This window comes from Falco punctatus, assembly GCF_963210335.1.
Source record: "Falco punctatus genome assembly, chromosome: Z".
Lineage (NCBI taxonomy): Eukaryota > Metazoa > Chordata > Aves > Falconiformes > Falconidae > Falco > Falco punctatus.
This window is the reverse complement of record NC_137586.1, coordinates 61,309,652-61,336,453: the sequence shown is the minus strand read 5'-3', so window position 1 is coordinate 61,336,453 and position 26,802 is coordinate 61,309,652. Positions and strand designations below refer to the sequence as shown.

The 26,802-nt window shown below is 40.3% G+C and overlaps 1 protein-coding gene across 1 annotated transcript; it reads right to left on the bottom strand.

Moving 5' to 3' along the window:
* Window positions 1–11,927: 11,927 nt before the first annotated feature.
* Window positions 11,928–26,535, bottom strand: SLC25A46 (solute carrier family 25 member 46). Its single transcript, XM_080371236.1, has 8 exons — window positions 26,125–26,535; window positions 24,119–24,161; window positions 21,597–21,654; window positions 21,014–21,091; window positions 20,204–20,304; window positions 17,160–17,216; window positions 16,639–16,696; window positions 11,928–13,489 (listed from the first exon to the last, which is right to left on the bottom strand). Exons 1-8 carry the CDS (start codon window positions 26,375–26,377, stop codon window positions 12,911–12,913), a joined length of 1,227 nt encoding a protein of 408 aa, XP_080227362.1. The 5' UTR covers window positions 26,378–26,535; the 3' UTR covers window positions 11,928–12,910.
* Window positions 26,536–26,802: the final 267 nt, after the last annotated feature.

Sequence of the window (26,802 nt, the reverse complement as noted above, 5' to 3'; positions counted from 1 at the left end):
CTCATCCAATAGGCAGGTCACCTTGTCATGGAAAGAGATCAGGATTGTCAGGCAGGACCTGCCTTTCATAACCCCATGCTGGCTGGGCCTGATCTCCAGTTGTCCTGTACGTGCTGTGTGATGACACTCAAAGTGATCTGCTCCACAACCTTCCCCGGCACCAAGGTCAGGCTGACAGGCCTGTAGTTCCCCAGATCCTCCTTCCCACCCGTCTTGTAGATGGGCATCACACTGGCTAACCTCCAGTCTGCTGGGACCTCCCCAGTTAGCCAGGACTTTTGATAAATGATGGAGGGTGGCTTGGCGAGCTCCTCCACCAGATCCCTCAGGACCCTCAGGGGGATCCCATCCAGCACCATAGACTTTTGTACGTCTAAGTGGAGCAGCAGGTCACTAACTGTTTTCTCCTGGACCGTGGGGACTTCATTCTGCTCCTCCTCATCCCAGTCTTCCAGCTCAGAGGGCTAAGTACTCTGAACATAACTACTCTTACTATTACAGACTGAGGCAAAGAAGGCATTAAGTAGCTCAGCCTTCTCCTCAACCTCTGTGGCAATGTTCCCCACCGCATCCAATAAAGGATGGAGATTATCTTTGATCCTCCTTTTGTTTCTACTGTATTTGTTAAAACGTTTTTAGTTATCTTTTATGGCATTGGACAGCCTGAGTTCTAGCTGGGCTTTCAACTTTCTAATTGTCGCCCTGTATAACCTTGTGACATCCTTACAGTCCTCCAGAGTTTGCTTCCCCTTCTTCCAAAGGTGGTAAATTCTCTTTTTTCCTGAGTTCCAGCCAAAGCTCTTTGCTCAGCCAGGCCAGCCTTCTTCTGCACTGGCTTATCTTTTGGCACATGGGGATGGCCTGCTCCTGCACCTTTAAGACTTTTTCTTTATGAAGAGATGATCAAGGGCAACATCTATTCTGGAAAAAATAATAAAAATCTATAGTAAAGAACAGAGTTAGTGGCCTTTGCTTTTGCAAATTTTATGAATCACTCAAATGACAAAACCTAATCCATCACAATCACTGGAGAAAATTGCTGGCTCAGCATAGATTTTTTACAGATTGACAGCTGATGGATTGCAATATCACCATGCAGAAAGCTAGGAGGCAGATTTCCTCTTTAGCAGCGATTAAATGATGCCCTCACACAGAGAAAGACAGTGTCTGTATTCCAGCAGTATAATAGGCAGCCACATTGTCTGTTCCTGTGCCAAGAGGACAGAAGCACATAGTTGTGCTAAGCACAGTGTTTATAGCTGCTTTTCAGGAAAGGTAGGAAGAACCCACCTGAATATAGGTATAGACTGATGCTCTTCCTTATGTATTTGAGCAGTGACAAGGAAAAGATCAATGCTTGCACTGGACTGGAAGGAGAGAGGAGCCAGAAGAGCACAGAAGTTACTAGTTTGATTTGTTTCACAATGGCTTGTCCAGATATATACAGTATTTTCCATACCGACAAGAGCAGAAAGATAGAAATTTGAGCCATTAATCTGGTCTGTGCACTTTGAAGAACAGATCATGGAAGAATTTATGTTGATGTTAGAGAAAAAACTCATTGCAAAAGTAGAGAGGCAGGATGCAAAGCCACCTCTGGGTTAGTGCTCTCAGATAAAAGCAAATGCCACTCCTGTTCTCTTGCATCCGAAACTGCACTTCTCTCACTTCAACCCAGACTATTGTGCTGATATTTCACACAAGACAACCCACAACCTGCCTCTCGCCCTCCACCACAAAAAAAGAAAGAAAGAAAGAAAGAAATAAATAACATTTCAAAGCCACTTTTCCCTCTACTGGAATGGTGAATTACAAACGCTACACATTACCTGCCAGGTGGTGAGTATTCCTCTTGGCAGAAGACAATCACCCGGTGTGGAAAAACTGTGAATTGCAGATCATTGATCAGCTGCTGTAACTCACAATGGTAAAGAAGGACCTACACAAATCTTTCCTTCCTGTTTCTTGACTCAGTGTCTCCCTCCCACCTGAGTGTTGGCAGCTCTGCTCTCCAGCTAGCTATTGGCTTGAACCGCATTTCTAGAGCACAAAACAGTCCTTCCAGAGGGCTGTCCTTGTTGCAGCAGTTCTTATCCATTCCACAACAAGCCATGGCTGTAAATACTTGACTGCCCATCCCTGCTTTAGTATGATTACTGTGCATACCATCAGCAAGTTACCTATTTAGTGTACTGCGCACAGGTTTGATCAAGGTGCCAGGTGTAAACAAGGAACAAAAAAATGAAGCTTCCATCCTACCCCTACTCACTACAAAGCTTTTGAGTTGGCATCTAGCTAGCCTGTTATTTTGTTTATGGCTATGCTTAGTGTGGAAAAGGAAAGTGAATGTATGTCTGAAGGTGTGTTGACAAGTCAGAAATTGTTCTATGCTAGAAAATATATCTGTGTTGGATGGAGAAGAGTTTACACTGATTTTCTTGGGGTCACAGTCAAGTGGTGACTGGATGCTGGATGCCTACTGATGCAGGGGCTCATGACAAGGAGGTGTATGGCTGTACTCACAGTACTCCCAGTACTCACAGCGAAATTCCAATGCTCGTGTGGTTCTGCAAAAAGCTGCACGTCAGTAAGAACAAAATGAAACCCTCTGCTCAGCTGAGGATTACAGAGTAGCACTGTAGACCAGTTGTCTCAGACTCCTTCTGGAAGCCAGTGTCAGGATAACCAAGCAAACAAGGACATAAAAAGAAGCTGTCACTACAATAAGCAGCAACGTGTCCCTTCAGGCACTCACTCTACAAGCAGCTGAGAGTACAGAGACCATCTAACGATGACCAAAACACAACTGCTTGCAAATTCATCCTTGTTCTTCACTTTACTGTGAAAATCACCACTCTCAATTCTGCCTACTCTCTTGTGAAGCTGGGAGCTGGTCCTGACATGCAGAAGTCAGATTGTGCCTAAGGGACCATAAAGGAAGGACATGAGATGCAGTCTGAGCAGACAGGTAGATCCAGGTAATGTCCCTGTAAAGCAGCTGAATACCCAGCTCGTCAGTGGCCATTCTCAAGAGCGTGAATACTGAAATATATCCTTCCAACAACAACAGCACCATCACTAGGAATCAGAGATCATCAAAACAGACCAGAATTTCCTAATGCAGTCAGGATTTTCCCAGAAAAAAAATGTTCTCCTCCCAAAGTCAATCTGAGTCAAAGACTGACAGCTCTCACCTCAGTTTCAGGATGTCTGATAGAAAATCTGGCACCTGGTTCAAGTGACAGCTTTTGCAGGGCCCTATGCACGGACTGTGCATGGACACATCAGTTAACTCTAAACTTGATCATCAAACATAGCCTGTATCTGCAAAGAGATTCTGGCTGTAGCCCAAGCTACAGGTAAGAATGAATATGAGAACATTGCCTCCTAGACACTGTGGTGAAGACCATGGTGACACAGGTTGTCCCTCTGGAGCCCATAGAGGACCACAGTGGAGCCGATATCTACAGTGTAGCCTGGGCAGAACTGCACACTGGAGTGGACGGAGATACCATAAAGGAAGCCTTGACTCTAGGAAGAGTCCACACTGGAACAGGCTCCTGGCAGAAGCTGTGGCCTGTGGAGATGAGCCCATGCAGGAGCAGGTTTGTTGGCAGGACCTGTGACCATGCGGGGGACCCATACTGGAGCAGTCTGTTCCTGAAGGACTGCACCCCATGGAAAGGTCCCATGCAGGAGCAGTTCTTGGAGAACTGCAGTCCGTGGGAAGGATCGATGTTGGAGAAGTTCATGAAAGACTGTCTCTCATGAGTGGGTCCTCACACTGGAGCAGGAGTAGAGTGTGAGTACGAAGGACTGGCAGAGAGAACATGTGATAAACCAACCACAACTCCCATTCCTTGTCCCCCCTGCACTGCTCAGGGGGAAGAGGTGGAAAAACTGGGAGTGAAGTTAAGTCTGGGAAGATGGGAGGGGTGGGGGTGAAGATGTTTTTAGAATTGGTTTTATTTCTCATTATCCTGCTCTACTTAATTAGCAGTAAATTAAATTGATTTCCCCAAGTCAAGTCTGTTTTGTCCATGACAGCAACTGGTGAAGGAACTCCGTGTCCTTATCTTGAGCCATGAGCTTTTTGTCATACTTTTCTCCCACCATCCTCTTGAGGAGGGGGAATGATTAGTAGATGGGTGGGCACCTGTCAGCCAGCCAAGGCCAACCCACCTCAGAATGCTATGCTAGCAATACATGCTCATCGGTTTTCCAGGCATTTCTATTAAACTTGAAGTCTAAACAAGTCTTACCAGAGCAGAGGCTCACAAGATTAAGAAATTATACTGTTTCCAAATCTTCATGTGCCCACCATTCATCAGTGGAAATTTCTTTTTTAATGTTACTGTTATAATTCTGGAGATCTTAACTTAGCCTTTGAGCTTGCATCTTGAAGCTCAGAAAATGTCAAAGGTTGGTGCGTGTGTGTGTTTTAGTCTTACTTATATGCAGAATCCCAATAAGGGCTTTCTTTTTTGGTTTGTTTGTTTTTTGTTTTTTGTTTTTTTTTTTGGAGGTGGGGAAAGGTTGTTAAAAATCTAAATGGAAATGAGAAATTCTACTGTTCATATGTCAAAGAATTAGTGGATTCTAGGAACATCTTGAAAAGTCAATGATGTTTTGAACTATCTCAGCAGGTCTGTCAAAGAGATTACAGCTGTGCTGTTTTGATCTAATGTCTTGTTTCAAAGCTCCCAATCCATATAATCCACAGGAATAGAATAAATGAAAGGCTGGAAGAGAAAAGGCCTCGGGAAGACATATGCATATGCGGAGATGTAAGCAAGCAGAACCATGCAAGTACTAGATCCAAAGAAAATCTCACATTAATGTCACAGGTAGAGCAGGAGGTATCTGAACAATACCACATTCTTTTTCCTGCAATGCAAAATCACCCTGTTGTATAGCTGTTGCATAAATACAGCTTTTTTTTTTTCTTTGAATGTATCTTGTATTACCCAATTTCAGCATTGATATTTTTTTATGTAATCAATCACCAAGGCTACACTACTTTTAAATCTAATTACTACTAGCCATTTCATAATTAACCAGAAACAGAGTTACCCCAAAATTACCAGTGTAGCAGCATTACGATGTTGCTCTCTTTGGCCTGGTTACCTGATTTGATTATACTATTATAGCCCTTTCTGGTAATTCTCCAGCAGTGATTTAGCCTGGACAAAGTGCTCCGTTAATGGTGAGATATTGCTTCTGGTGCCTGAAGAACAGCGAGCTGCAAGGTGCTAAGCCAGAACTCTGTTGGGAAAAAAGACAAATGGACGTGGAGGACAGAAAACACTGCCTCAGAAAGCCAAGAATGCAAGTCACCTATGGCCACACCACAAGCAGCAGTTAAGCCAAAAGAGGCTGCACTTAACAGTCATTAACAAAGAAAAGTCACACAGATCTCAGAAAGCAACTGGGGACCAAAAAAGTACTTAGCATTCTAGCTTCTCTCAACCACGCTTGTTTTTTACAGGTGAAGTCACACAAAAAGTAACAGAAGTAACAGCTCATCCATCCTGTTGATCTTAGGAGTAAAATTTAAGTGCAACTTCTGGCAAATGAGAACCTTTATCTTCATCACTGAGGGCACAGCAAATATTTCTATGCCAAAGCCAGATTTTTATAATCTCAGGTGTGAATCTATTCCTATGATGGCTACACACCAGTTCTTGGAATGCTAATTCCATTCCTAATGAGTAGTTCTTTTGCTTCAGCTGTTGAAATAAAATCATTGCAGACAATCACTATAAATACAGAAAGTTAGGCACCATTTAGAAAATTGTCTGAAGAACTACAAAGAATGAGAAAGAAACATTTTCCTTTTTAACATCTGCATGCCTACCCCTACACAGTTACTATATTTGTACATATTTGCTGTTCTAGCTCTAATGTATGTATTAAAAACATAACAAGAACTGCCAACAGAACATGCCAGATGGACCGAGCTACATGACTTTCAAACATCCATCTGAAATGTTAAGGGAAGATTGATCACCCTGTGCATTCACCAATGCAGAGTATAAATTACAGTCTTGATGTCAAGTTCAATTTCTATCTTCTGGTGATAAATTTGGTAAATACTCTATAGCATGCAATGAGCAGCATTATGCACAGTGCTGACTGTGACCTTCAGCTAAGGAAACACAGAAGAGAAGATAACAGGGGCTAGAGATTTCACTGGAGAGACATAAAGGACAAAGACAGAAAAGGCAGAAATAAAAACCAAGGAGCAAGAGAAGACTGATGAGAAGAAGGTGGAAGAATTAGAGGGTAGACAACCTAATATGTGAAGAGGCACAGAAATGGTGTATAAAGCCAGGCAGAATATAGAAGAGGAACCCTAGAAAAAAAAAAGGAGAAACTCTACTTTGTGAAAAGTGTCTCCTGTCAAGTAGAAAATACTCCCTCTAAAAGAAGACAGACTTGAAGTCAGGAGTAGTTCAATAAATCTGAGGGTTACTATAGAGATATTCTCCTGGGACCTTAATTACAAGGATCAAAATTTAAGCTTCAATTTTTTCCCTAAAAATTCAAGATGTTGACAAAATACTATATCAAGCTATCCTGTAGACTTCCATGGAGAAAGGAAACAAGGGTGAGTTCTGTGGAAAATAACATGTATCACATCACTAATGATGAAAGACTGTCTGCGCTGTATGGAGAACACAGGCTCACAACACCTGGCTATGGAGATGTGCAGGAGGGATAAGGGAGAAAATGTAGGATTTGTACAAACTCTAGAAAAGGCATATTCTCATTCCTTTGGTTCTGCCTCACTGGAAGAGTAGTGTTAGCACACCCCACTTCATCCTCCACTTCATGCAGCTCTGTGACATTATCACCAAATCCCCCGTGCCCAATGCCATTCTCCTGATGATTATTAAGCCTGGAACAATCCTGACCTGATAACTCTCTGCACAATCTGCACAGAGTCTGCAGATTTAAAAAGTTGCTATTGACATTTTATTTGATCGAGCCGGGGGATTACCTGGGGGGATATACCTGAATTATACCTGATAGCTGACTGAAAATTTGCAGCTGCCAAAAAGACAGAGGAAAGCATGCATCAGAGCAGAACCATCATGCTTTGTATTCCCTTCTGCCTTCAGGTATGAGAGGACTGCAATGCTTACAGCCACCCTATTGTGGAAACAAGCATTAGTTTCTCAAGCAGTGCCAGTTACAGAGCTCCCCAGTTAGCCCCTATGTATGATTCCAACTTTTTATATCAGACTTTGTAAGGTTTTCCTAACTGTATTTATTAATAGAACAAGCTTACACAGATCATTTTAGGAAGTTCAAAATTTTTTAACTTTTAATGTCAGCAGTATGCTTCCTTTGTGACCTAAAGTGTCTGTTTAGCATTTCCATTGAGAAAAAAAATTGAATCTGTATTTTAATATGTAGTTATTTATTTTAACATGCAGTTATTTTCCCTTTTATGGAGTAATTGGAACCACTTTTCAACCTCAGTCTGCTTATGAAGATTGAAGAGCATTATGTTGAGGAAATTATGTTCTTAGCATTTATCAGACAAAAAAGTACTAGAGAGAAAAACACACAGATGAGTTTCTACAGGATACATTGATTGTTGAATCAATGAAATTTAACAGCGAAAGAGGACACAACACATTCATTTTCTTGGTAAAACCAGTCTTTATAAATGTGATGAGGATCTGCTTTTTGTTAAATAAAGTTGTACTAGGCCAAAGTGAATGTAATTTAGTACATTTCAAAGCATGTCAGAATCATTATGCAAGTTACCTGCATCACAGCAGCCTTTGTGCCAGTATTTTCTTCCCTTGCAATGGAAAGAAGAAAAACCCCAAACCACCCCAAACCTTGAAATAAAACACTGTAGGCATTTTTAAGCTACTGAAACACATGTAGCTACATAAGAAGTCTCCTTCCCTCTACTGTGCTCAAATAGCTGTTAAAGTGACATGTACCTCCTTGTCAAGGCGCTCATGTGGGTAAGCACATACTTAGTTTCAAGAATCCTCTTTCCCATTGCCTTCATTTGTGTTTTTCCTTCTGCCTCATTTTACATACATAAAGTTAGGCCATGGGTAGCATTTCGAAAATACTGTCTGTGCTTGCACTTCTCAACAGGTTTAGAGTGACAATCTGTACCTGTAGAGACCATAAAACTCATCAGTGTTCTGTATGGACAGGGAAAACGTCACACCCATTTTGAGGAGTACTGAATAGCGCTGGTACCAGCTAGGAGCTGGGAATCAAGGCAACTGTGCCTGTTGGTGCTTATTCCTACACAATGTGCTTGAAGGCTAATACTACATACATAAATTAAGGATTCCATTTCAGGGATCGGAAACTTCAGTGAGTTACACTCACTGTTGAAGGAAAAGGAAATCTACTGTTTTTCTTTTCTGAAGGTACCCTAAAATCAAGGATCAGGAACACCAATGTATAAGCCTTTTGCCCATAGACAGACTCAGTTTGGGCAAAGACACGAATCACCTATGCAGAACGGAGTCAAGTCCTGAGCAACAAGTCCTTTTGTTCTGGACTTGCCTTCATGCCAAGCTTAAGGCTGTGAAATAAAAGCAAGACTCAAAATTTCAGGTAACAGCTGAACGATCCCTTCTGATTTCATTACTTAGGTGGGCACAAGTCACATTCTGTCCCTACACTTTGGAAACAAGAGGAGTGATAAAATACCTCACCCAAATCAAGCTGCCACAGGCAACGCGTACTGCTGCCAACTCATCAGCAGTCTGAGTAACAAAAATAAGCAACTCTGTAACTGCAGTTTTACACTGCTGTATGATGCTATTTACATCTGTTGAAAGGGTGCCTCGATTTGAGGGGAAGATGTAGGTGGCTTTCCCCCCCCCCCCTATTGAAAAAGCTGAAAGAATAACCAGCTTTTTGGTTGCGTTAGTTTCAAATATCATGGGAAAAAAAGGGTACGTTTGGCTTCAAATATTTTGTGATTTTAACTTATCTTTAAAAACACCTTTTGAAAGATAAAGGCAGAAATAGTCTTGCAAACGAAACCCTTCATAAAAACTAACATTTGGACATTTCTACTTGATTTTATTGATTTGTTGCAACTGAGAACATTAATTGCTGACTTCCATTTATCTGTATTTTTGGGCAATTTCAACATTCCATTTTCAGCATTGCTTCTTTCCCACCCTCAAATTCTGTTCAAAATTTGACAAACTGTCTGTGGAGAGGCTGGAGTGCTGAAAGTAAAAAGCAAATTATCTTTGCTCCATTAAGAAAAAATCGAAAATACAGTTTTATCCAACTCCTTAAAATCAGATATGCTTTTAAAACAGTTGCCACCAGTTCTTGATTAAATAACGAACTTACCTTCTTCTGCCTGTTTGAGATAGGTATTATGTGTTCTAAACCAAAATTAGAGAAATGGTTTATTCACATTTTTCTACCACCTCTCTTCCCATACAGGTGAGGGAATGCTGCTGCTATACACTGCTCTCAAATCTCTTAGCAACAGCTATTTAGTAGAAAAACTTAGTGTGTGACCTCTTCTCCTTCGATACCGTTGAAAAGGTTAATAGCGTGACAGTGACCCCTGCTAGCCCTGAATTATACCAACAAAAATCTTAAGAGCACAGCAAGAACTTGTATATCAGAGCAGACAGGCCTCACGTCATGTGCACCGTGTTTGTAGCTGAAGGCATGTATCCAGCTGATCTCAGATGAAACAAGCAGCAGGAAGGACACTAGCTTACACAGTTGCTTTCAACCTCCTCCTAAATTCAGAAGAGCTAAGCATGTAATTTGATATTGGGTCTCATGCATTCTGCATCAATCTGTAAAACACACTGCACATCTGAAGCATTACAGACAGGACCCAGAGCCAGATCAGCTCACGTGTGCCCCGAAGTAAATCTGCTAAAAGGAACAAACGTGCCTGCAACCTTGTTGAAGAGTTCAGTACTCACACCAACACTACATCTAAAAGCTGTATTTTAACACAACCAAGGGTCAAGCCTGACCTGTAAGGCAGTCTCTGAAACAGCACACACAGATGATTGCAATGGTTTCCAGCAGGCCTAGATCTCAAAGTTTCCTGCCCGGTCTGTTGCCAGTTACCGTACATCAAGGGTTTCCTTTTAAGAGGCGTGGGTAAAAAGCCAAGTAATTCTTCACCAGATGGGTACGTTACACTGAATCTGTCTGTCTTCAGTAACATTTATCTTCTTGAAATTGGCTCTCAACAATGAAAAATGTGTCAGAAAAATAATGTACTAAAACATAATTAAGGTTGTACCAGGAAGAACAGGGTGCCTAAGATTTTTTCACATTCCAGAAAATTAGAAACTTTTCTACAGCAATTCAGTGTTTTGTAGTTTTCAGTGGGGCGTCTTGCTAAAGCCACCTATTGATCACTCATTTGAGCTAAAAATTGGGTAGCTACAATTATGATCCAAATGAAAAACATAGATAGATTAACAGTACTTATAATTAAGAAGGTTCAAAAAAGATTTTTTTCACCGCACTTTCATTTACATTTTTGCATGGACAAAACCAGCAACAAACCAGAGTGTATTACTTGGAAGGTAAAGCAAGTATACCTGAAGAATCAAAACATGTTCATTCTAACTGATGGGAAGAGGGCCAAAAAAAGAACAGCCCAAAGCAAATGGCTTTTCCACTGCAGAACAGTTGCTGTACGTTGACAGCATTCTTTCTCACCCTGCTTGAAGTTACAGATCTGAGACTCTGGCATAGACTAGAACTGTAAAACTCTCAGCCACCAAAACAAGAGAGTTTGACGTAAGTTAATACTCTAGCACATTATCTAGTGCAATTCTGAGAACACATTATGTTCCCTCTTGCAGAATATATAAAGGCATATCCTCCATTTCTATGACAAAATGCCTTCTGTAAAATTTTATTCCTAGAAAAACTGATACATCTGCAAGTGTTGGTTTCCAGCATAAGACTTAGTTACTGCTTCAAGGCAGCTGTGATGGAATAGTTGGCTTCAGCTGAACTGAATACCTTTGAAAAGGCTGATTTTATGTATTAAAAGTTGGAATTCAGAACTTCACTGGACAAAGGCCTGCACAATCTGGTCTGAAGTCAATGCTGCCCTTGCTTAGAGCAGGAATTTGGACTAAACAACCTGCCAAGACCCTTTCCAATGTGGATGGTTCTCTGATATGGCTTTCTTCATACTCATAGGAACTTTAAAAATATAAAGCAGGAATAGAATAGCTCACTCAAGTGCTTGCATGTAGTTTAATTCAACATGTTCTTGCAATTAGGAGAGATGGGAAACTTGAAAAAGCCATTCTGAAGTCTACACAATAAAATGTAACACACAAATTGGGATTCCTTCACATGCCTCTTCAGTGAATTACTTTGAAATATTTACAGTGAATTCTCATTTTATTTCATTGCTTTCATTCTATACACTGAATTTGCAATTAACAGTATTTCAAAATAAGATCATTTCCCAGGTTCACTATACTTTCCATTTAAACACAACAGCATTTAAAATACATGAGTTAGATTAATAGCAAAGTAGACCTGCAAATGATTTGAAGTCAGAACTTATGAATTGCAACACCTTTTCATTATTTTGCTGTGACTAGTTTCCATAAGCTCTAACTACTATACAATGATTAATGATTGAAATGCACATCAATTTACAGTATTCAAAGATAGACTTGTGACATGGAAATGTGAAGAAGGCAGTAGCCTCTCATATAATTTAAAAGTGATTCTCCACATGCTTGTTTTATTTGCTAAATATCACGACCACCCACTCCCCGCCCGCCTGCCTCCCCCTCCCCCGCCAACTTTCATATTTAGTGGATCAAACCAAGGAGGACTAAGTTGTTCAGAATGATAAGAACTCACTTTCAGACTGAAAGTCTTGATTTACTAGGGGAAGAGGAAAAAGATGGTACATTTCAGTAGTTTACTTGCACATACACAGACTTTACTGTGCTCCACAAAATATCTAATTCAGCAGACTTTAAGTGAAGGACATCAGTACTAAACAGTAAGTAGATAGCTGTGTACATATCTCTCATCTAACAAGAGAAACTCTAGAAACAGTCGGGTTTTTTATGCTTTCTATACACTTTGAACACTGATACTACACACATTGTAAGATTATTCTACTCTTACACAAAGTAGCAGAATAAAATTAAACCCTGAAGTTATGAGTAGAAAGATGGCTAAAAATGGCACTTACACATGCACACATCAGTTTCTAATTGCTTTATTCACACTTTAATTACTGTAAGCCTTGCAAACAAACTGCAAGACAGCCAAATTTGCATTCCCCAAACTTTTTATTTTGTACAAAGCAAAAGATTCCTCTTTGTCATCTTCTGCTACACTGCAGCAAAGAAATCTGTGTTACCTGTAAACTATGACATTTATGTCTATTTCAGTTACTTTTACAGTTTCTATTTTGCTCACAGCTTCATTAACTGTGAATTTCAAAACGATTTGAAAAGACCAGTAAACCTATCAGTCTCCCACTTGCAAGTTCTTACAGCTCATGAAAATTCCTTTCAACTGGCTACCAGTCGAAATTAAATATCATATGTGATGTTCACAAAGCAGATACTAAGAATTCATACCCGTTCTTTAAGTCAGAGGAAAGGTAAATCCTCACTCCAACCACATCTGAAATCCAACTCTCTTCTGTATGACTGCACAGTAAATACTCAATTTGTGCCTGTAATTTTAAATTTAAACAGTACTTTTTATTAATTACACTTAGGAATCTATATCCCCATTTTTAAAAGAAGTTCTTTTACAGCGTAAGGAGAATCCGGTGCGGATTCTTAGAACTTCATTTTCCTAAGCCATTTTAAACAATAATTAGGTTAGTAGGTCAATCATGTTCACTGTGCTAAATCCACAGCTGAACAGATTAGGAAACATTTTGAAGCAGTGTTGAGTAAATGATTTTGGTAAGCTGTAAAACTGCCACATGCAAAGTATACTGCACTATAACAGCTCCAAATCCTTTATAAAACCCTAGCATCCCTTCTTCTCGTTTTATAGTATTTATGCAGTCTCTCATTCCCTCATACTGAGTATTGATCGGAAGCACTTCATAGCCAAGGTCGGTATTGTCAATTATTGTGCGTGTCCCCTGAATATGAAGGCGGTGTAAAACTGTCTCCAGTGGGTAAAGCATGACATCAGCACAAAGGCTAGCAGCAAAGCTAGCAATAAGTTCTGGAAAATATGCATCCAGCATGCTCTGCACAGAAGTAGAGCTCTCAGCTGGAAGGTTGTGGGAATCATCCTTTTTTAGAACAAACAAAACAAGCTTCTGGACGATGGAACTGATGACATAGTGAAGAACTCCATGTAGAGCAGTTGGAAGAGTCAAGACCATCAGAGGAAGGAGACGCTTGCTGTGGGGTACTCCCATGCCTACCACTCTGCCGATGCCTTCTTTCACACAGTCCAGGATGCCAGGATTATCTCGAATTATTTCGCTCTACAAGCACAAAGGAATAGTTACGCTTGTGCTGCCCGTTTCATAACCATGCTGACATCCACTTCCACACTTCATCGCTACTGAACTTTTTAAGAGAGTTAAACATTTGCATGCTATTGTATCTGCATGGCTATACTGATACAAATTCTTTGCTCTAACACTCTTGATAGCATTCAAGTAAACTCCTTCTAAAAAATGAGCCCATCTTGAAGAGTCTTTGTTTAATCTACATTCCAGTTATTTGTGTTGCTACCAAAGAAAGTAAATTCTCAGCCTATGGCTGGAAGTATCAGTCTGCAAAACAGTCATGTACTGAAAATGCCCACTTCTGGAGCAAAATGCTTAACTATTTATCTAATTTAAAAGTCCTTTTCCTTAAGGATTATAACTCTCACCTTTGAACTTAAATTTGCATAATAAATATTTCAATAATTGAAGCGGAGTTGAAAGATCATTTTTCGTATCAGTTTAATAGTCACCTCTGAACATTTCCATTCCATTAATTCCATCTAAAATAGCACTATTTACCCATGCTGCCTCTTTAGAAATAAGATAATTATTTTGTTCATGTAGTGAAAATAAAGAATTCACTTAGTAATCATTTACTCCATTATACTCCACCTATGACCACAGGTTTAAGCTAAAGATACTACTTCCCCTTCCACTGCTTACACAAACTCAGTGTTTTATCATCACTGTTACATCCAAAATTCAGGACTTGAGAGTTCTTTTCAATGCACAAGTCTCCAAGTTCATGTTGGCTGTCTGCTGACCTCATGCCAGGATAAACCACAAAACCATTCCCCAGTACTCTGGGGAAAGACTAACAGCCTACAAAGCCTTCATGGTCAGTCTGTGCAGAGGAGAAACTAATTCAAACACTTCAGAATATAATGTAGTTACAGACTTTAAGTACAAGTTAAGTAAGCATCATAACCCCCACTGAACCGTCTTTTCCCCCGGATCATTACTTCAAAACCGTGCTTGCTTTTGTCAAACACGCCACCATGTGGTTTGGAACGTTAAAGACAAAACCAGTAATGTGACAGCTAAAAATTTCTACTATTTACAGTTATTTTGATGAAATATATTTACTTGGAGAACCGTGTAAAACTAATACTGTTGAACATTAATATTTATCAGAATTAAGACAATCAAAGTTAATATAAAACTGTTAGTTACAAATCCCACTATCTTTATAACTTCTAAAACTTTATAACTTTTATAGTTCATTATTGGTCATTGTCCTCTTGCAGCTTAATGTAAACCTGGTAAGCTAAGTTGCCACCCTGCACTGATTAACACAGTACAAATAAAACCTTCACAAATTCTGTCATTTACCTCCGTTGTGTTTCTAGTAAGAAAGCTCATGATGTTTCCAGGAACTGAAGAATATATTTTATACAGCATATATACACCTGTTTAGTAAAATACCTGCACACAGCTGAATCTACTAAGCCTAAAGCCCTCAGATCTCAGTGGAATTATTTTCATAAGCAATGCCTTATAGATCACCTGTCCAAAAGTTTGGGGGAGATGCCGTTTTGTCTTTTTGATTGTTTTCCTATTAAGCTGCTTTCTAGCAAAGAAACTTTATTACTTATTTTGCAAACAGAAGACAGGCTCTAAGTCATGCTCTCTTTTATCATTTATTGTTAATTATGTTCCTCATGTCCAACAACATAGATAACATCCTTTCAGACAACAATATAAGCAGTAAGATACCTGAACATAGCATTTTATTCTGTTGCCTGCTATGAACCAAGAAACATGAACAGTGTTCTACTTGTTTCTAGTTGCAGGATTATGGCATGCTCAGGGTAAAGATGCTTCCCAGGACACAGAAAAGTTTCCTAGGTCACCTTCCCAGCATGAGGCCGCTTCAACCTTCCCAAGGTTTCCACAGACTCATAGATCCACTCAGGCTGGATTTATGGAAAATTACTTTCAAAATAATTCAACAGGAGAGAAAAATAGGGCTTCTTACATACAGAGTAACTTTAGAGAATGTGAGTTTGTTACTGGGATTCTATCAGCATGCCTCCATGCATACACACTTAATCTCACCTGTCCTGTTAATTCATAATGTGGCCAGATCAGACAGAACAGCCTCTTCCCAGTACCTTCTGGCTCCTTTAAATTTGGATTCTCTGCACAGAGCAGAATCCTGTCCTTTAAGAGTACCAGCCTCTAAAGTTCATGCTGAAACTAAGAACTGTAGAAGTCTTGTCTGCCTCTTCTCCATAGAAAAAGCGTCATTTTGTAGACATACACCAGCAGCTGAACTGTAGGTTTAGACAGCTGCATCTAAATCAGTTTTGACCATACTTACAACTTGCCTATGCTATGAATGAAAATTACTGTTTTGATGACTGAATGACATGACAGTGACTATCCTGCACCACCCTCCACATGAAAGATCACTTTACAGTGTGTTCCATTAGCTGCACAAAGATACCATCGTGTTAATTACGAGCAATTCGTTATACAGTGATCGCTGGAAGAATTACCCTGGACCACTGCTGCATAGCTAAATCCTGTCTCTTTCTGGAGAAAGAGATACAACAACTCACTGAAAGGCAGTCTGCAATACTATGGGTTACTCTGTACAGTTATAGAACAAGTTAAGCAGTATCCTAAGTGACCGGTCCAGATATTTATTGATATGGTTAAGGAAAAGCTAAATGAAAATTTAAAAGCAAAAACCTAACTGAATGAAAGGAGTCCTGAAATAGTAGAGTTCACTCTTTTAACAAAACAAAGCTGATTTCCTAGAAAAGTTCTATAGTTATAGGGAAAGGGTCACTGCAACAACTTGCAGAGCAAAAAGATTTCACATGAGGAAAAACTTATTTACTGTTTGTCTGCTATAACTAGATGTAACTTGCCTTTATATCATAGACAATATATTCCAACTATCTGTATTAAATGTTCTAATTCTAGATTTAGACTTAAGATAGTACAACTAATATGCCCATCACGGTAAATGATTTTTATCTCCGTTAGTAAGTCATACAGCCTCAAGCAAAACAAACACAACCATCCCAACATAAACCTGAATCCAAAGCCTGCCTCAGCTCTCCACATAATCTAGTCTATAAAGAGACTAATACTATGTTTCAAAATGTTGCAAATACATGTAAAGTTACCTGTACAGTTTCAATCAGGCTCGCAGAATAAAAAGGCATTGCTACGACATGTGTTAAACTGTGGAAATGAAAAAGATAAGAATTAAGGTAATGACAATACTATAATTCTAGCCAAATATGCACCTGAAAGTTTATCAAGTTATCTACCAAGTCAAGCCTGAGAGAAAATTAACAACTCTAACTTCAATTATTAAAATGCACGAGTTGAGATAAATTTCAGTCTAAAGTTCTGTTAAATTCCATTTCTATGTGAGCAGACTTATTCAGGTCTCCCAAATATAATAATGGAATTACCAAAAGAATCTAATCTTTTAAATCACTCAGGTTCCATACAAACATATGGATCTAATAAAATAATCTGTGAAAGTGATGTATATAATCAAGATTCTTAAAAAAAAAATAAATTTAAAATTACTATTAGCAACTTGTCAAGTAACCACAGCTGCAGATGAAGCTAATATACATTTAGTAGTTAGTGTTTAGAAAATAAGATGTAAGGTAATAAAACATGTTATACTTACCCTTTGAGTAGGAGGTGTCCACCTATCTGCCTGAGGTTCCATTTATGTGAAAGCTCCCTAAAAAGAAAAGTATTTACCTTAATATGCATAAGAACACGTTATTCTCAAGCATTTCTTCCATGGGTGTCAACATGCAGTTTTCATATTGGTGTTCTACTATCAGTTTATGTTGTACGATTTCCCATATTGAAAGACATCCGCAACACATTTCATAAATTATGCTTAACTTTTACAAGTTATTTGGGCCTGTTAGATATTCTAGCAAAAAAACCTTTCAAATTATTAAAAAGGTGTCTGCAGCTCTCACTGTAACTAGTGGCTTTAGTGTTTTGCATGTATTTTGCATCCTTACATACCAACTCTTAAAGCCATTTTTACAGAGTATTAGATTATTTTAGTTTGATCATGTGTTTTCTGTTCTTTGAGGTTATGCTCACCCAGTTGTTTCATTCATGAAATCCTAAATCACATTCTGACACAGTTAGACAACACCAAACCAAGTACAGTATGTCAGACTAAAAGCTGTGTAGTAATTCTGTACAGACTTAGCTCAAGTCTTTTGGCATATTCTCGTACAACAAAAGAAAGCCTGTGTGTTTAACACAAAGGTGACTTCAATAAAATCCCCTTAAAGTAGTATTTTCTATTTACACACGTCAAATATGGACCGTACACGTTAAACTACATTCCATTTGACAGAAAACTTAATCCCACCTAGCTGAACGTAACATTCAAATGTCAAATGTATACGTTTGGCATACGTTTGGTAAATACTGTACCCATGAGGTAAAGATATTTGTCTGAAATGTTTGACACACTAAATTATGCATTTTTAATAACAAGCTATAAAGTGTTCAGCTTCAATTCTTGTCCAGGAATCACACTCGCCCACTGCCTGTAGTTACAACTCTAATCCAAGAAAGGAAACTCTAAAGAACTGTGTGTTACTAGTAGCTATCACTTTCCTAAATACATGTCAGCTACTAAAGAGGAAGGGAAGATCATTTACTATTATGTACTTCAGACGCTTGCATCACATCCACTGAGCCGTAATACTTCAAAGATGTGGAAAATGAAGGCAGCCAAACTAATGCATGAAAGCCTAATCTGTCAATCCACTAGCTATAACTATTGCTGAAGTGGAAGAACAATTACGGAATGAGTTTAAGAACCACACCAACTTGCCTGTTAACAAAGCTGTTAACACGCATTTATGGGCTCCTCTCTTAAAACACTGGGATTCTTTTATGGTATTATGATACAGAACTGGAATTGACATCTCACTTCCTTGCGTCCTTTGGAGCTTGATAAAGTAGTTAAATAAGCTTTTAAATCAGATTTGCTGGCACTGCTGCTATGAGCAATAACTTTCAGCTCCCTGTGTGCATGCTACCATTAAAAAGGGAGAGTACCCAGTAGAAAACTGCATGGGGTGATGCACATACAAGACAACCATTTCAGTCAGATCACTTCCCCAGTCTAGTTTGCTTTGTGACTGTTCACATACTGCACTGGAACAAGGATGAAGGTATCACTGAGGAAGGAATGAGCAGGTACCAGCAGAAAGGATCGCTTCTTTTGGCAGCAGCACTAGCTTACTTTTCCAGCTACTGAAAAACTGGCCCACAAGAAAAATCTCCTTGCTCACACTGGACAGAAATCAGAACTGTGAAAATACAAGCAGTGTATCACATCTCATGAGCTTAAGCATCTCCTAGAGGAGTATTTAAAAACAAGAACAAGTCGCACCTGGAGGAAAGTGTATGCCTGGGAATTTCAGTTACGTATGACAGACAGCAGACCAAAAAGCTTAAATACGCGCTCAACACAATGTAAGCATGAAATGCTTTTGCTAATGGTTTTGACAAATGACTGAACCTGCAAAGACTTACTTTTATTAGTATGCACACATGCATCATAATAGTAGCTTGATTCAGCCTGCCTACATTTCTTATCTTCAAAACTAGGTCAGTTTCCATGTCCCTCAAGTACGTAGTCTGTCCACACATTAAAACTAGGCACTTGTCTCTTCTGAAACTAATATTAACGTCAAACCACTGGTCCATTCAAACATAGCGAGCCTTAAATCCAACTACTTGACTGCCTCCCTAATATATTTTCCAAGATAAATTTTTATTGTTTCACTGGTGCTTCAGTGTGCACCCTGCAACTGTCTGCTATCTTTTCATAACTTTTGATTCTCAGTCTCCTTGCATTTCACTGTAAGTTTTAGTTACTTTACGTAATAAACTTTCTCACACAACCCACTTACTCTTAAAACATCTGTAACAAAACTAACAATATATATTATTACAGTTGTCAGCCCTTACTGTTAGATCAGGACCATTATAAAATAAAACACTGATAAAAAGTCTCCAGACAAAAATTCTTAATCAGACTTGTATCTCAAAGCAGAAAGACATCACAATGTTTTACCACAATCCTGGCGTAGAAGTTCAGCATAAGAAGTAGTCAGAGTCACAAATCAAAATAAAAAACTACTATAGCTGAAGATAGGCACAGTGAAGTAGAATGGCGAATATCTCTTTAAATGAAGTCACTCATTTTTAGTTTTAATTGCTTCATTATGAGAATACTGAACAAGGTACATGTAGTTGTTGGTAAAGGAGGACAGAAGACAAAGCTGACAGCCACATAGACTCTTATTTACCATGTCTTCTCATTTACTAATGCAGGCCATTCTGTTCTCTCACCTACCAAAGACAGTGAAATGTTCAGCAGGATGTCCGTGCTGGCTCATTAGCTGTGTTAAGTTTTCTGTGTTTAGATTAATGAAACTAGGACTTCTTACTTCGGACTTACAAACCAAAATACAAAAAGAAATTTATGAATTGTTTTATTATAGTATGATTATACTGAAAGCCAATTTGCTGCATTATTTCTACACTCAGAGCAGTAGGCAGACATACCAAACACACAAAGCTCCCAGAAAGTCTCTCACTATTGACTAATTACAAGTGCTGTGCTGAAAGCACTTATTCAGTGTCTGACTGTTAGAAGCAGTAAAAAAACCGCTGTGATACCTTGGCAAAGGTGTGAATTCACTGATAATGCCTTCTGTTCCCAGGGATATGCCCTGAACAATGAAAGTGCTGCCCATTCCTTTCCAGAGAGCTCTTGGACCCTGTGTTTTGAAATACAGAACATATTCTGATTTAGGCAACATAAAAATCAAAACTCTTTTAATCTCACTAATTTTTATAAAATTTCAGCAATTTCAGACCACAAAGGGCTACAATTCTACTACTGAACTTCACTGTCACCAAATTCAGGGGAAAAATAACTTCAACTCTGAAAAGAATTTTTTGTTCTTCAATAATTCCAAGCAGTTGTCAACAATTTTGCAGGCATCTCTCTCACTGTCAACACTGTACTATAAACTTAACACCATTTTCTATGGACAACTTGAGATGTTAAAGCATATCCATAAGAAATCCAGAAAATCTTTTTTACTGTCTTCTGATCTGAGTTTCAGGACTGCTATTCCCATGCAAACGGAAAATTCACACAATACTGTCTTTGTAAGTAGTCATTTGGATAATCCATATAAGTAATCCATATGAGGATTAGTTATTTTTTAGAATCCTAATTAAAAAAAAAATAGTTTCAGGGACTTTCTGTTTTCTAACATATGCAAGTCTTCCCCACTAAATACTACTTTAAAAAAAAATATTTATCATTATCTTCCTGAAAAATTTCTGCAACTATAAAAACAGCAAACCCTTACAATGGCCATGTTCTTAACCACCAATTACATAAAGAGTTAAAGATGTCAAGGCACATAGGCGCTATCATCTCCACTGCTCAGATACAGCCTGACACCAAATACTGACCTGTGTCTTATTGATGCTGTACATAATATTCACAATAGTAAATGGAGTGAGATGATAATTCCGAGCATGATAGTTAACCTGTTAAAAATATAAATAATGGCAGTTTTATAAACACGTTTGCCGATGTTAGAACTCTAAAGGAAAAAGTACTTCCGAAATAAGGATTTTATTTCTGTAAAGTTCAGCTAAAGTGACCAAAATATGAGTAAGTGGTCATTGACATTTCGGGAAACAGGCACAACTTTTAAGTATTTTTATGTTGAAAATATGATCGGTAAAGCAAGGTTATACCAGAAAATATTGGAAACAAAGCATCCTGCTTGTAAATGAGGATCTGGGTTGCTCTGAAGACACTCCCTTGTTGTAATTCATTTTCCACTGCCCAAACGAAAATGAGTAAGAATGTTCAAGGTAAGTTAAAATATTGGAATGGAAAACGTGTATGATACAAATGAAAACACGTTAATATAGCAGTGTCTCCCTAGGAACTGTGAAGCTTTCTTATACTCTACAGAGTATGAAAACACGGAAACATCACAGTATACAGGAGCTCTGACTAGAAGAGGTAATATAAAAGACATACCTGACACTGACGACGTAGAACAATGCAAGGATGGGCCAACACATTTTCTGTAAATAGGCTTTAAAAGAAAAGTGTATTTAAAGCATGGGAAGCCACCACAAATTTATTAGAAAAGGCTTGTTACTTTTCTCTAACAACATTAGATCAGAATTTGAAAAACCTATACATTATCTAGTGAATTAACGAGGCATTTTGGATGGCTACCTCATAGCCTGCCAATACTATAAAAGAAAAAGTAATAAAAAACCTGACATGTACATTCACTACAAGAAAGCCCACTTACATATATATCGCATGTATGTATTTTTATAGGTGAAACAACATACCAAATTTCTTAAAACTTCCCTCCATAAAATATGAGGGAACAAAACAGGCCAGAGGCAGAACTATGAAATTATTTGTTTCCAGGTTTATGTTAATTCTGTGTAGCACACTATCAATCAAGATGAAGCCTTAGCGGGACCAGAGGATCGGTGCTAACAGCTGACATTTTTTTTTCACCAGAGAATGCTACTGCCCCAAACCAACACTCCCTCCACCCCCAGAAATGCTATTTCAACCAAACCTTCACAGGAAAGTTCTCTCAGTTCTAAAGTAGGATTCCTGGTCACAATCACGCAGAGAAACTTCATCTCCAAAGTGCCTGAGTGATCAGTGTACTTACCTGTACTCAGTTCAAACCTGAGATACGGATTAGAAAAGCAAAACCTCCAGGCTTTGTCTAAGCATCCCAAGTAACAGCTTTGACCACCAATGTACAGGATCATCTGGGGTAGGTCTCTTACGGGGATTTTACTCTGGATAATTAAGTACTGACTGGCAGAGAAAAGTACTGAGCCTGCAGCTTCATAACTAACTAATTAGTAGTTTGCCACTACCAAGAGAGGTGAAACTTCCCCTGTATTCCAGCTACTGTCTACTAAGCCATCCGGGTAGCCAACTCAACTAACCGCACAAAACCTAACCTTTTCTTTTGAGCATTTCCTACAAGATTTCTGACTCAATCTGGTACAAATCCAGAAGCAGAGAGAATTTCTCTCAGCAGTGATACAATGTTCATCAGCTCACTTTCCCAAAACCACACATTTTAGTCTTAGTGACCATGGTGCTTCAGGATGTGGAAAACTTTGATAACTAAATCAAAGCATATAGTAAGACTGAGCCGTGCTAACATCTCTCTGCTCCTGAAGGAGATCAGCATGTTCATTACTTCCCCAAAATGGTCATTCCTAGTTGTTCTTCTTTATCCCTTCCCTCTCTAATCCAGTTAGCTGGCATCTGCTGGCTTTCACAGTCAGTCAGCTCCCGGGTAAATCAACCTAACTGAAAAGGCAAAAAATAATCCAGCTCTTCAATTGACTTGGTCTTCTGTTTTTAGTGAGTCAAACTGGTTAAAAGAGATTCTGATGGGCATCAAGGGTGATAACAATGGCGTAAGGAGCAGGACAGGCTGCAGGTCAAGTAAAAGCCCCTCCTCTTTAAGTAGAAATACACTGTAAGAACCTCAACTGATACAGCTTGCCATGTTGGTCTAACTGGGTGACACAAGTGGTCTAACTGGGTGACACAAGTACTCATGTTCTGAAGAGAACTGCATTTTTCTCTGACAAGTATCACATTCAGGTCAACAAACAGTAAAACGTTTTTTAGTCCTAAAGCTTTCAAGACAAAAAAAACCCACCTCCCACTATTTCCCAAGTTGCATCAGTGCAGTGACTGAGAAAAACCTGACCAGGTGAGCGTGACTGAGTAGGCATCCCACCAAAAAAATCCTAAGCTTATCATGATCCTTACACTTGACAATTTAAGCTCTGAAAATACGGAAACATGTTAAAATCCATCACTTTCTCAGAAATACTACCAATAATCAATGTCACCATAATAAAGACTAAAATGGTTATTGGACCACTTGGCTAAATCAACATTACTGTTTCAGGATACTTTGATAATGTATTTGAAGACATTTTCACATTCTTAGGAAACATTCACATTACCTAAAAACACTGAAAGCAGCAAATGTGATCAGTTTTCTGGTGTTATTTTCAGACTGCTCTGATAGGATGGATATATCCTGGGCATAATGTAACAAAAAAGTGTTTCTTATATTCACTGCCCATTAAGTAATTTTGAGAAACATTTCAGTTAAAGATAATAGAAACCTACATGGATTTCAGGTAGACAGTTTCTAAAGGCATGTCAGCTGTGTAAGTCTACTAGCATAAAAACACAACACAAAAGTGCGCAAAGAATCATAGGAAAGACCTTAAAGCCCATTGAGCCTAAATGTTAGCCTAGCACTTGCATGTCCACCACTAAACCACGTCCCTAAATGCAATGTCTACACATAGTTCCAGGGATAGTGACTTAACTACTTTCCTGAGCAGCCTGTGCCTGTCAACAATCCTGGTGAAGGATTTTTCCCCAATATCCAATCTAAACCTCCCCTGGCACAACACAGGCATCATAAAACAACTACAGCTTTACTACTTCATTGTCACTGAAAATTATTATACAACTCTTACCTTGCGAGGCCAATACCAAAGCCTGCAAATCTGTTCAACTGTTCTGAAAAAAAATGGAAACAGATTATACAGCAGCGATAATCACAAAGCAGAAGAAAATGACATGAAGACAATCTGAAAAGCTTAATTTTATATTGTACTTCAGAAAATCACAAGCACTAAACCAGAACGTTTATGGCAAACCTGCAAGAAAGGATATAAAAAGTAATTCCCCCAGGAATATTTGCACTTTGGACTGCATTTGATTCTGTACATACTTCTATAAATAAAATTATTTTTGTCTCAAACAGCTATAGGGACAACAAAAGAGACAAAGTGAACAGTAAAACAGAGTATATCTTAAGATCTAAAAAAATCTAAAACCAACCACTGAAAAAGTTAGCATGCATAACAGTTTGCAATAACTCTGAAACATACATTTAGATATCTGAGGTGAAATTATTTTAAAAACAACACCAGTAATAAGAGACAAACTTTGGGACAAATAACACACAAAACCACTGATGATGTAACAAACATCTAGACGATGTGACATTTAAGTCAGCTGTTTACCTCCACTCCTTTGCAAAAATCTATTTACGAGAGAACTGTTAAAATCGCAACCACAGTAATGGGTTCAGTTCTCTGTTGTCTGCTACCAGACAGACACTTACACATTGGGAAGCATCAGAAGAGATTTTAAGAAGATTATCAGAACTGTAAAGGCAACTGAAAAATAACGCTCAGCCCTACAATCCACAGGGTGCAAGCAGGCTGTAAGCATGGTTAACGCCAGTAACTTCTGTGGAGCTCTACACACACATGGCAGCCCTCCTAAGAGAAATATGACTCTCTCCACTTGGAGAGCCTGGACTTAGTGCCCAGTAATACAGCAACTCCTTGTCAGTTTTCCAAAATTCAGGATCAATATACCCTCCATGAGTAGATAAGACCAAAAAAAAAAAAAAAAAACCCAACAAAAAAAGGCAGCAGTCTTCAAGTGTCTGCTTGCATATTTAAGTTGTGCTTGCACAGATGGAAGTCCAGCTAAGGGTTGCACTCATTGTAAGACCTGAAAAAACCACTGCACTACGGGTTGGAAAAAAAGAAGACTCATCCATTAATACAACTAAACTTTAAATACTTTAGTCTTTCAAAAAGCTTTGCTACTTAAGTGTATACAAACTGCTCCAGAACTTTCTTTTTAATTACTGGCAATGTTCAGTAGCCTGGTTATCAAGTTTCTCTTAATTCACCTCTGGTTCACAGATATAAAATAATACTGTGCTTCTGCGGGTTTCTGCCCAGTTTCCCAGCAATCACTGGAAAAGACTTGAGCATGCTTGCTTTCTCAAATTCTACCAGTTCCATGGTTCCTTCACCATCATGCAAGCAGGGTGGAGTTAATTCAGCAGCTCATACCACACCCCTTGTCAACATAACAATAAAGCTGCCAAAAGACACAAAGTCTGAGACATCAACACTAAGTAACAAAACATACTGTTAAGATCCAAAGGTACTTCCTGCCCTTACAGAAGACTGAGTATTTCTGCAGGGTATGGCTTACGTGGGCAATGGGGAGCTGACCACACGCTGCTTAACTAGAATCTGCAGGGTGCCTTCTGGCACTCTCAATTGTATTTGCGTGTAACTATGTGGTGCTACACAGTGAAGCGGGTGCTGGAGCGCAACAGGCGGTGGCGCAGGTTCTCTGTCTTCTATCGAACTTTTTTCCTGGCGTTTCGGCATCGGCAGCCCGCGGCTGCAACGCCCCTCCGGGACCGACGCGGTGGCGATCAGCGCCGGCAGACCCGAGCGGCGCTGGCACGGGCGCGGCCAGGCCGCGGCACAGCCCACGGCCGCCACCTGCCCGCCCTCGCCCGCCTCGGCGGGTCCCCGCTAACCGGCCGCCGCGGCGCCGCCCGGGGAGAACGTGGCGGGAGACAAGCGGGAGACAAGCGAGGGACAGGCGGAACGGCGGAAGCCGGCTCCCCCGCCGGGCCGGGCCAGGCCGGGCCCTCCCTTACCGGCGCCGGGGCCGCCCGCCCCGAAGTTGGGCTCCTCGTTGAAGCCGGTGGCCCCGTGGGGTGTCCCCGCCCCGTACGGCGGCGTCTTCTCCCCCCAGTACAGGTTGCGGCTGCCGGGGATGTCGGGCGGGCTGGTCACCCAGTGGCCCAGCTCCGAAGCGCTGCCAAAGGGCCTGGCGCCGGGGCCCGGCTCCTCCCGGCCGCCCCCGCGGTAGCCCAGGCCGTCGAAGCCCTCGGGGCGCCGCGGGTGCATGGCAGGAAGCAGGCGGGGGCTGGGGGGAGGGACGGAGCGAGGGGGCCGCGCACAGGCCGGCACCGGCGACAACGGCGTCCGCACCCCACCACTTCCGGCTGCGGAACGGAGCCACGCCTCCCTATGGCCGGGCTCGTAGGCCACGTGACCGCGAAAAAGGCGGGGCCGGCAGCCGCTGGGCCAATAGAGCCTCTCCTGCCCGGCGCGAGGAGGAAAGGGTTGGGCAGTGGGGTCAGCGGGGAAGGACGCCGCGTGGGACGGCGGCCGAGGGTGGGCGAGTGCGCCCCCTGCCGTTGCGGCGGGCCGGACCGGGGAGGGGAGGAGGCTCTCTCCGTAGCCCTGGGCCCGGCCTGACATTTTTGGCGGGCGGAAGAGAGAGAGCCCTGGTGCGCTCCTGGCATGCAGGGCAGCTGTCTGCCAGCACG

Coding starts and splice junctions, on each gene's coding strand:
- SLC25A46 (XM_080371236.1), bottom strand. CDS start 26,377: ATGCACCCGCGGCGCCCCGAGGGCTTCGACGGCCTGGGCTACCGCGGG. Junction 21,092..21,596: donor TTCTACGTCGTCAGTGTCAG/GTATGTCTTTTA, acceptor TATTTTTAACAG/GTTAACTATCATGCTCGGAA. Junction 17,217..20,203: donor GAATTCACACCTTTGCCAAG/GTATCACAGCGG, acceptor TTTTCTTTTTAG/GGAGCTTTCACATAAATGGA.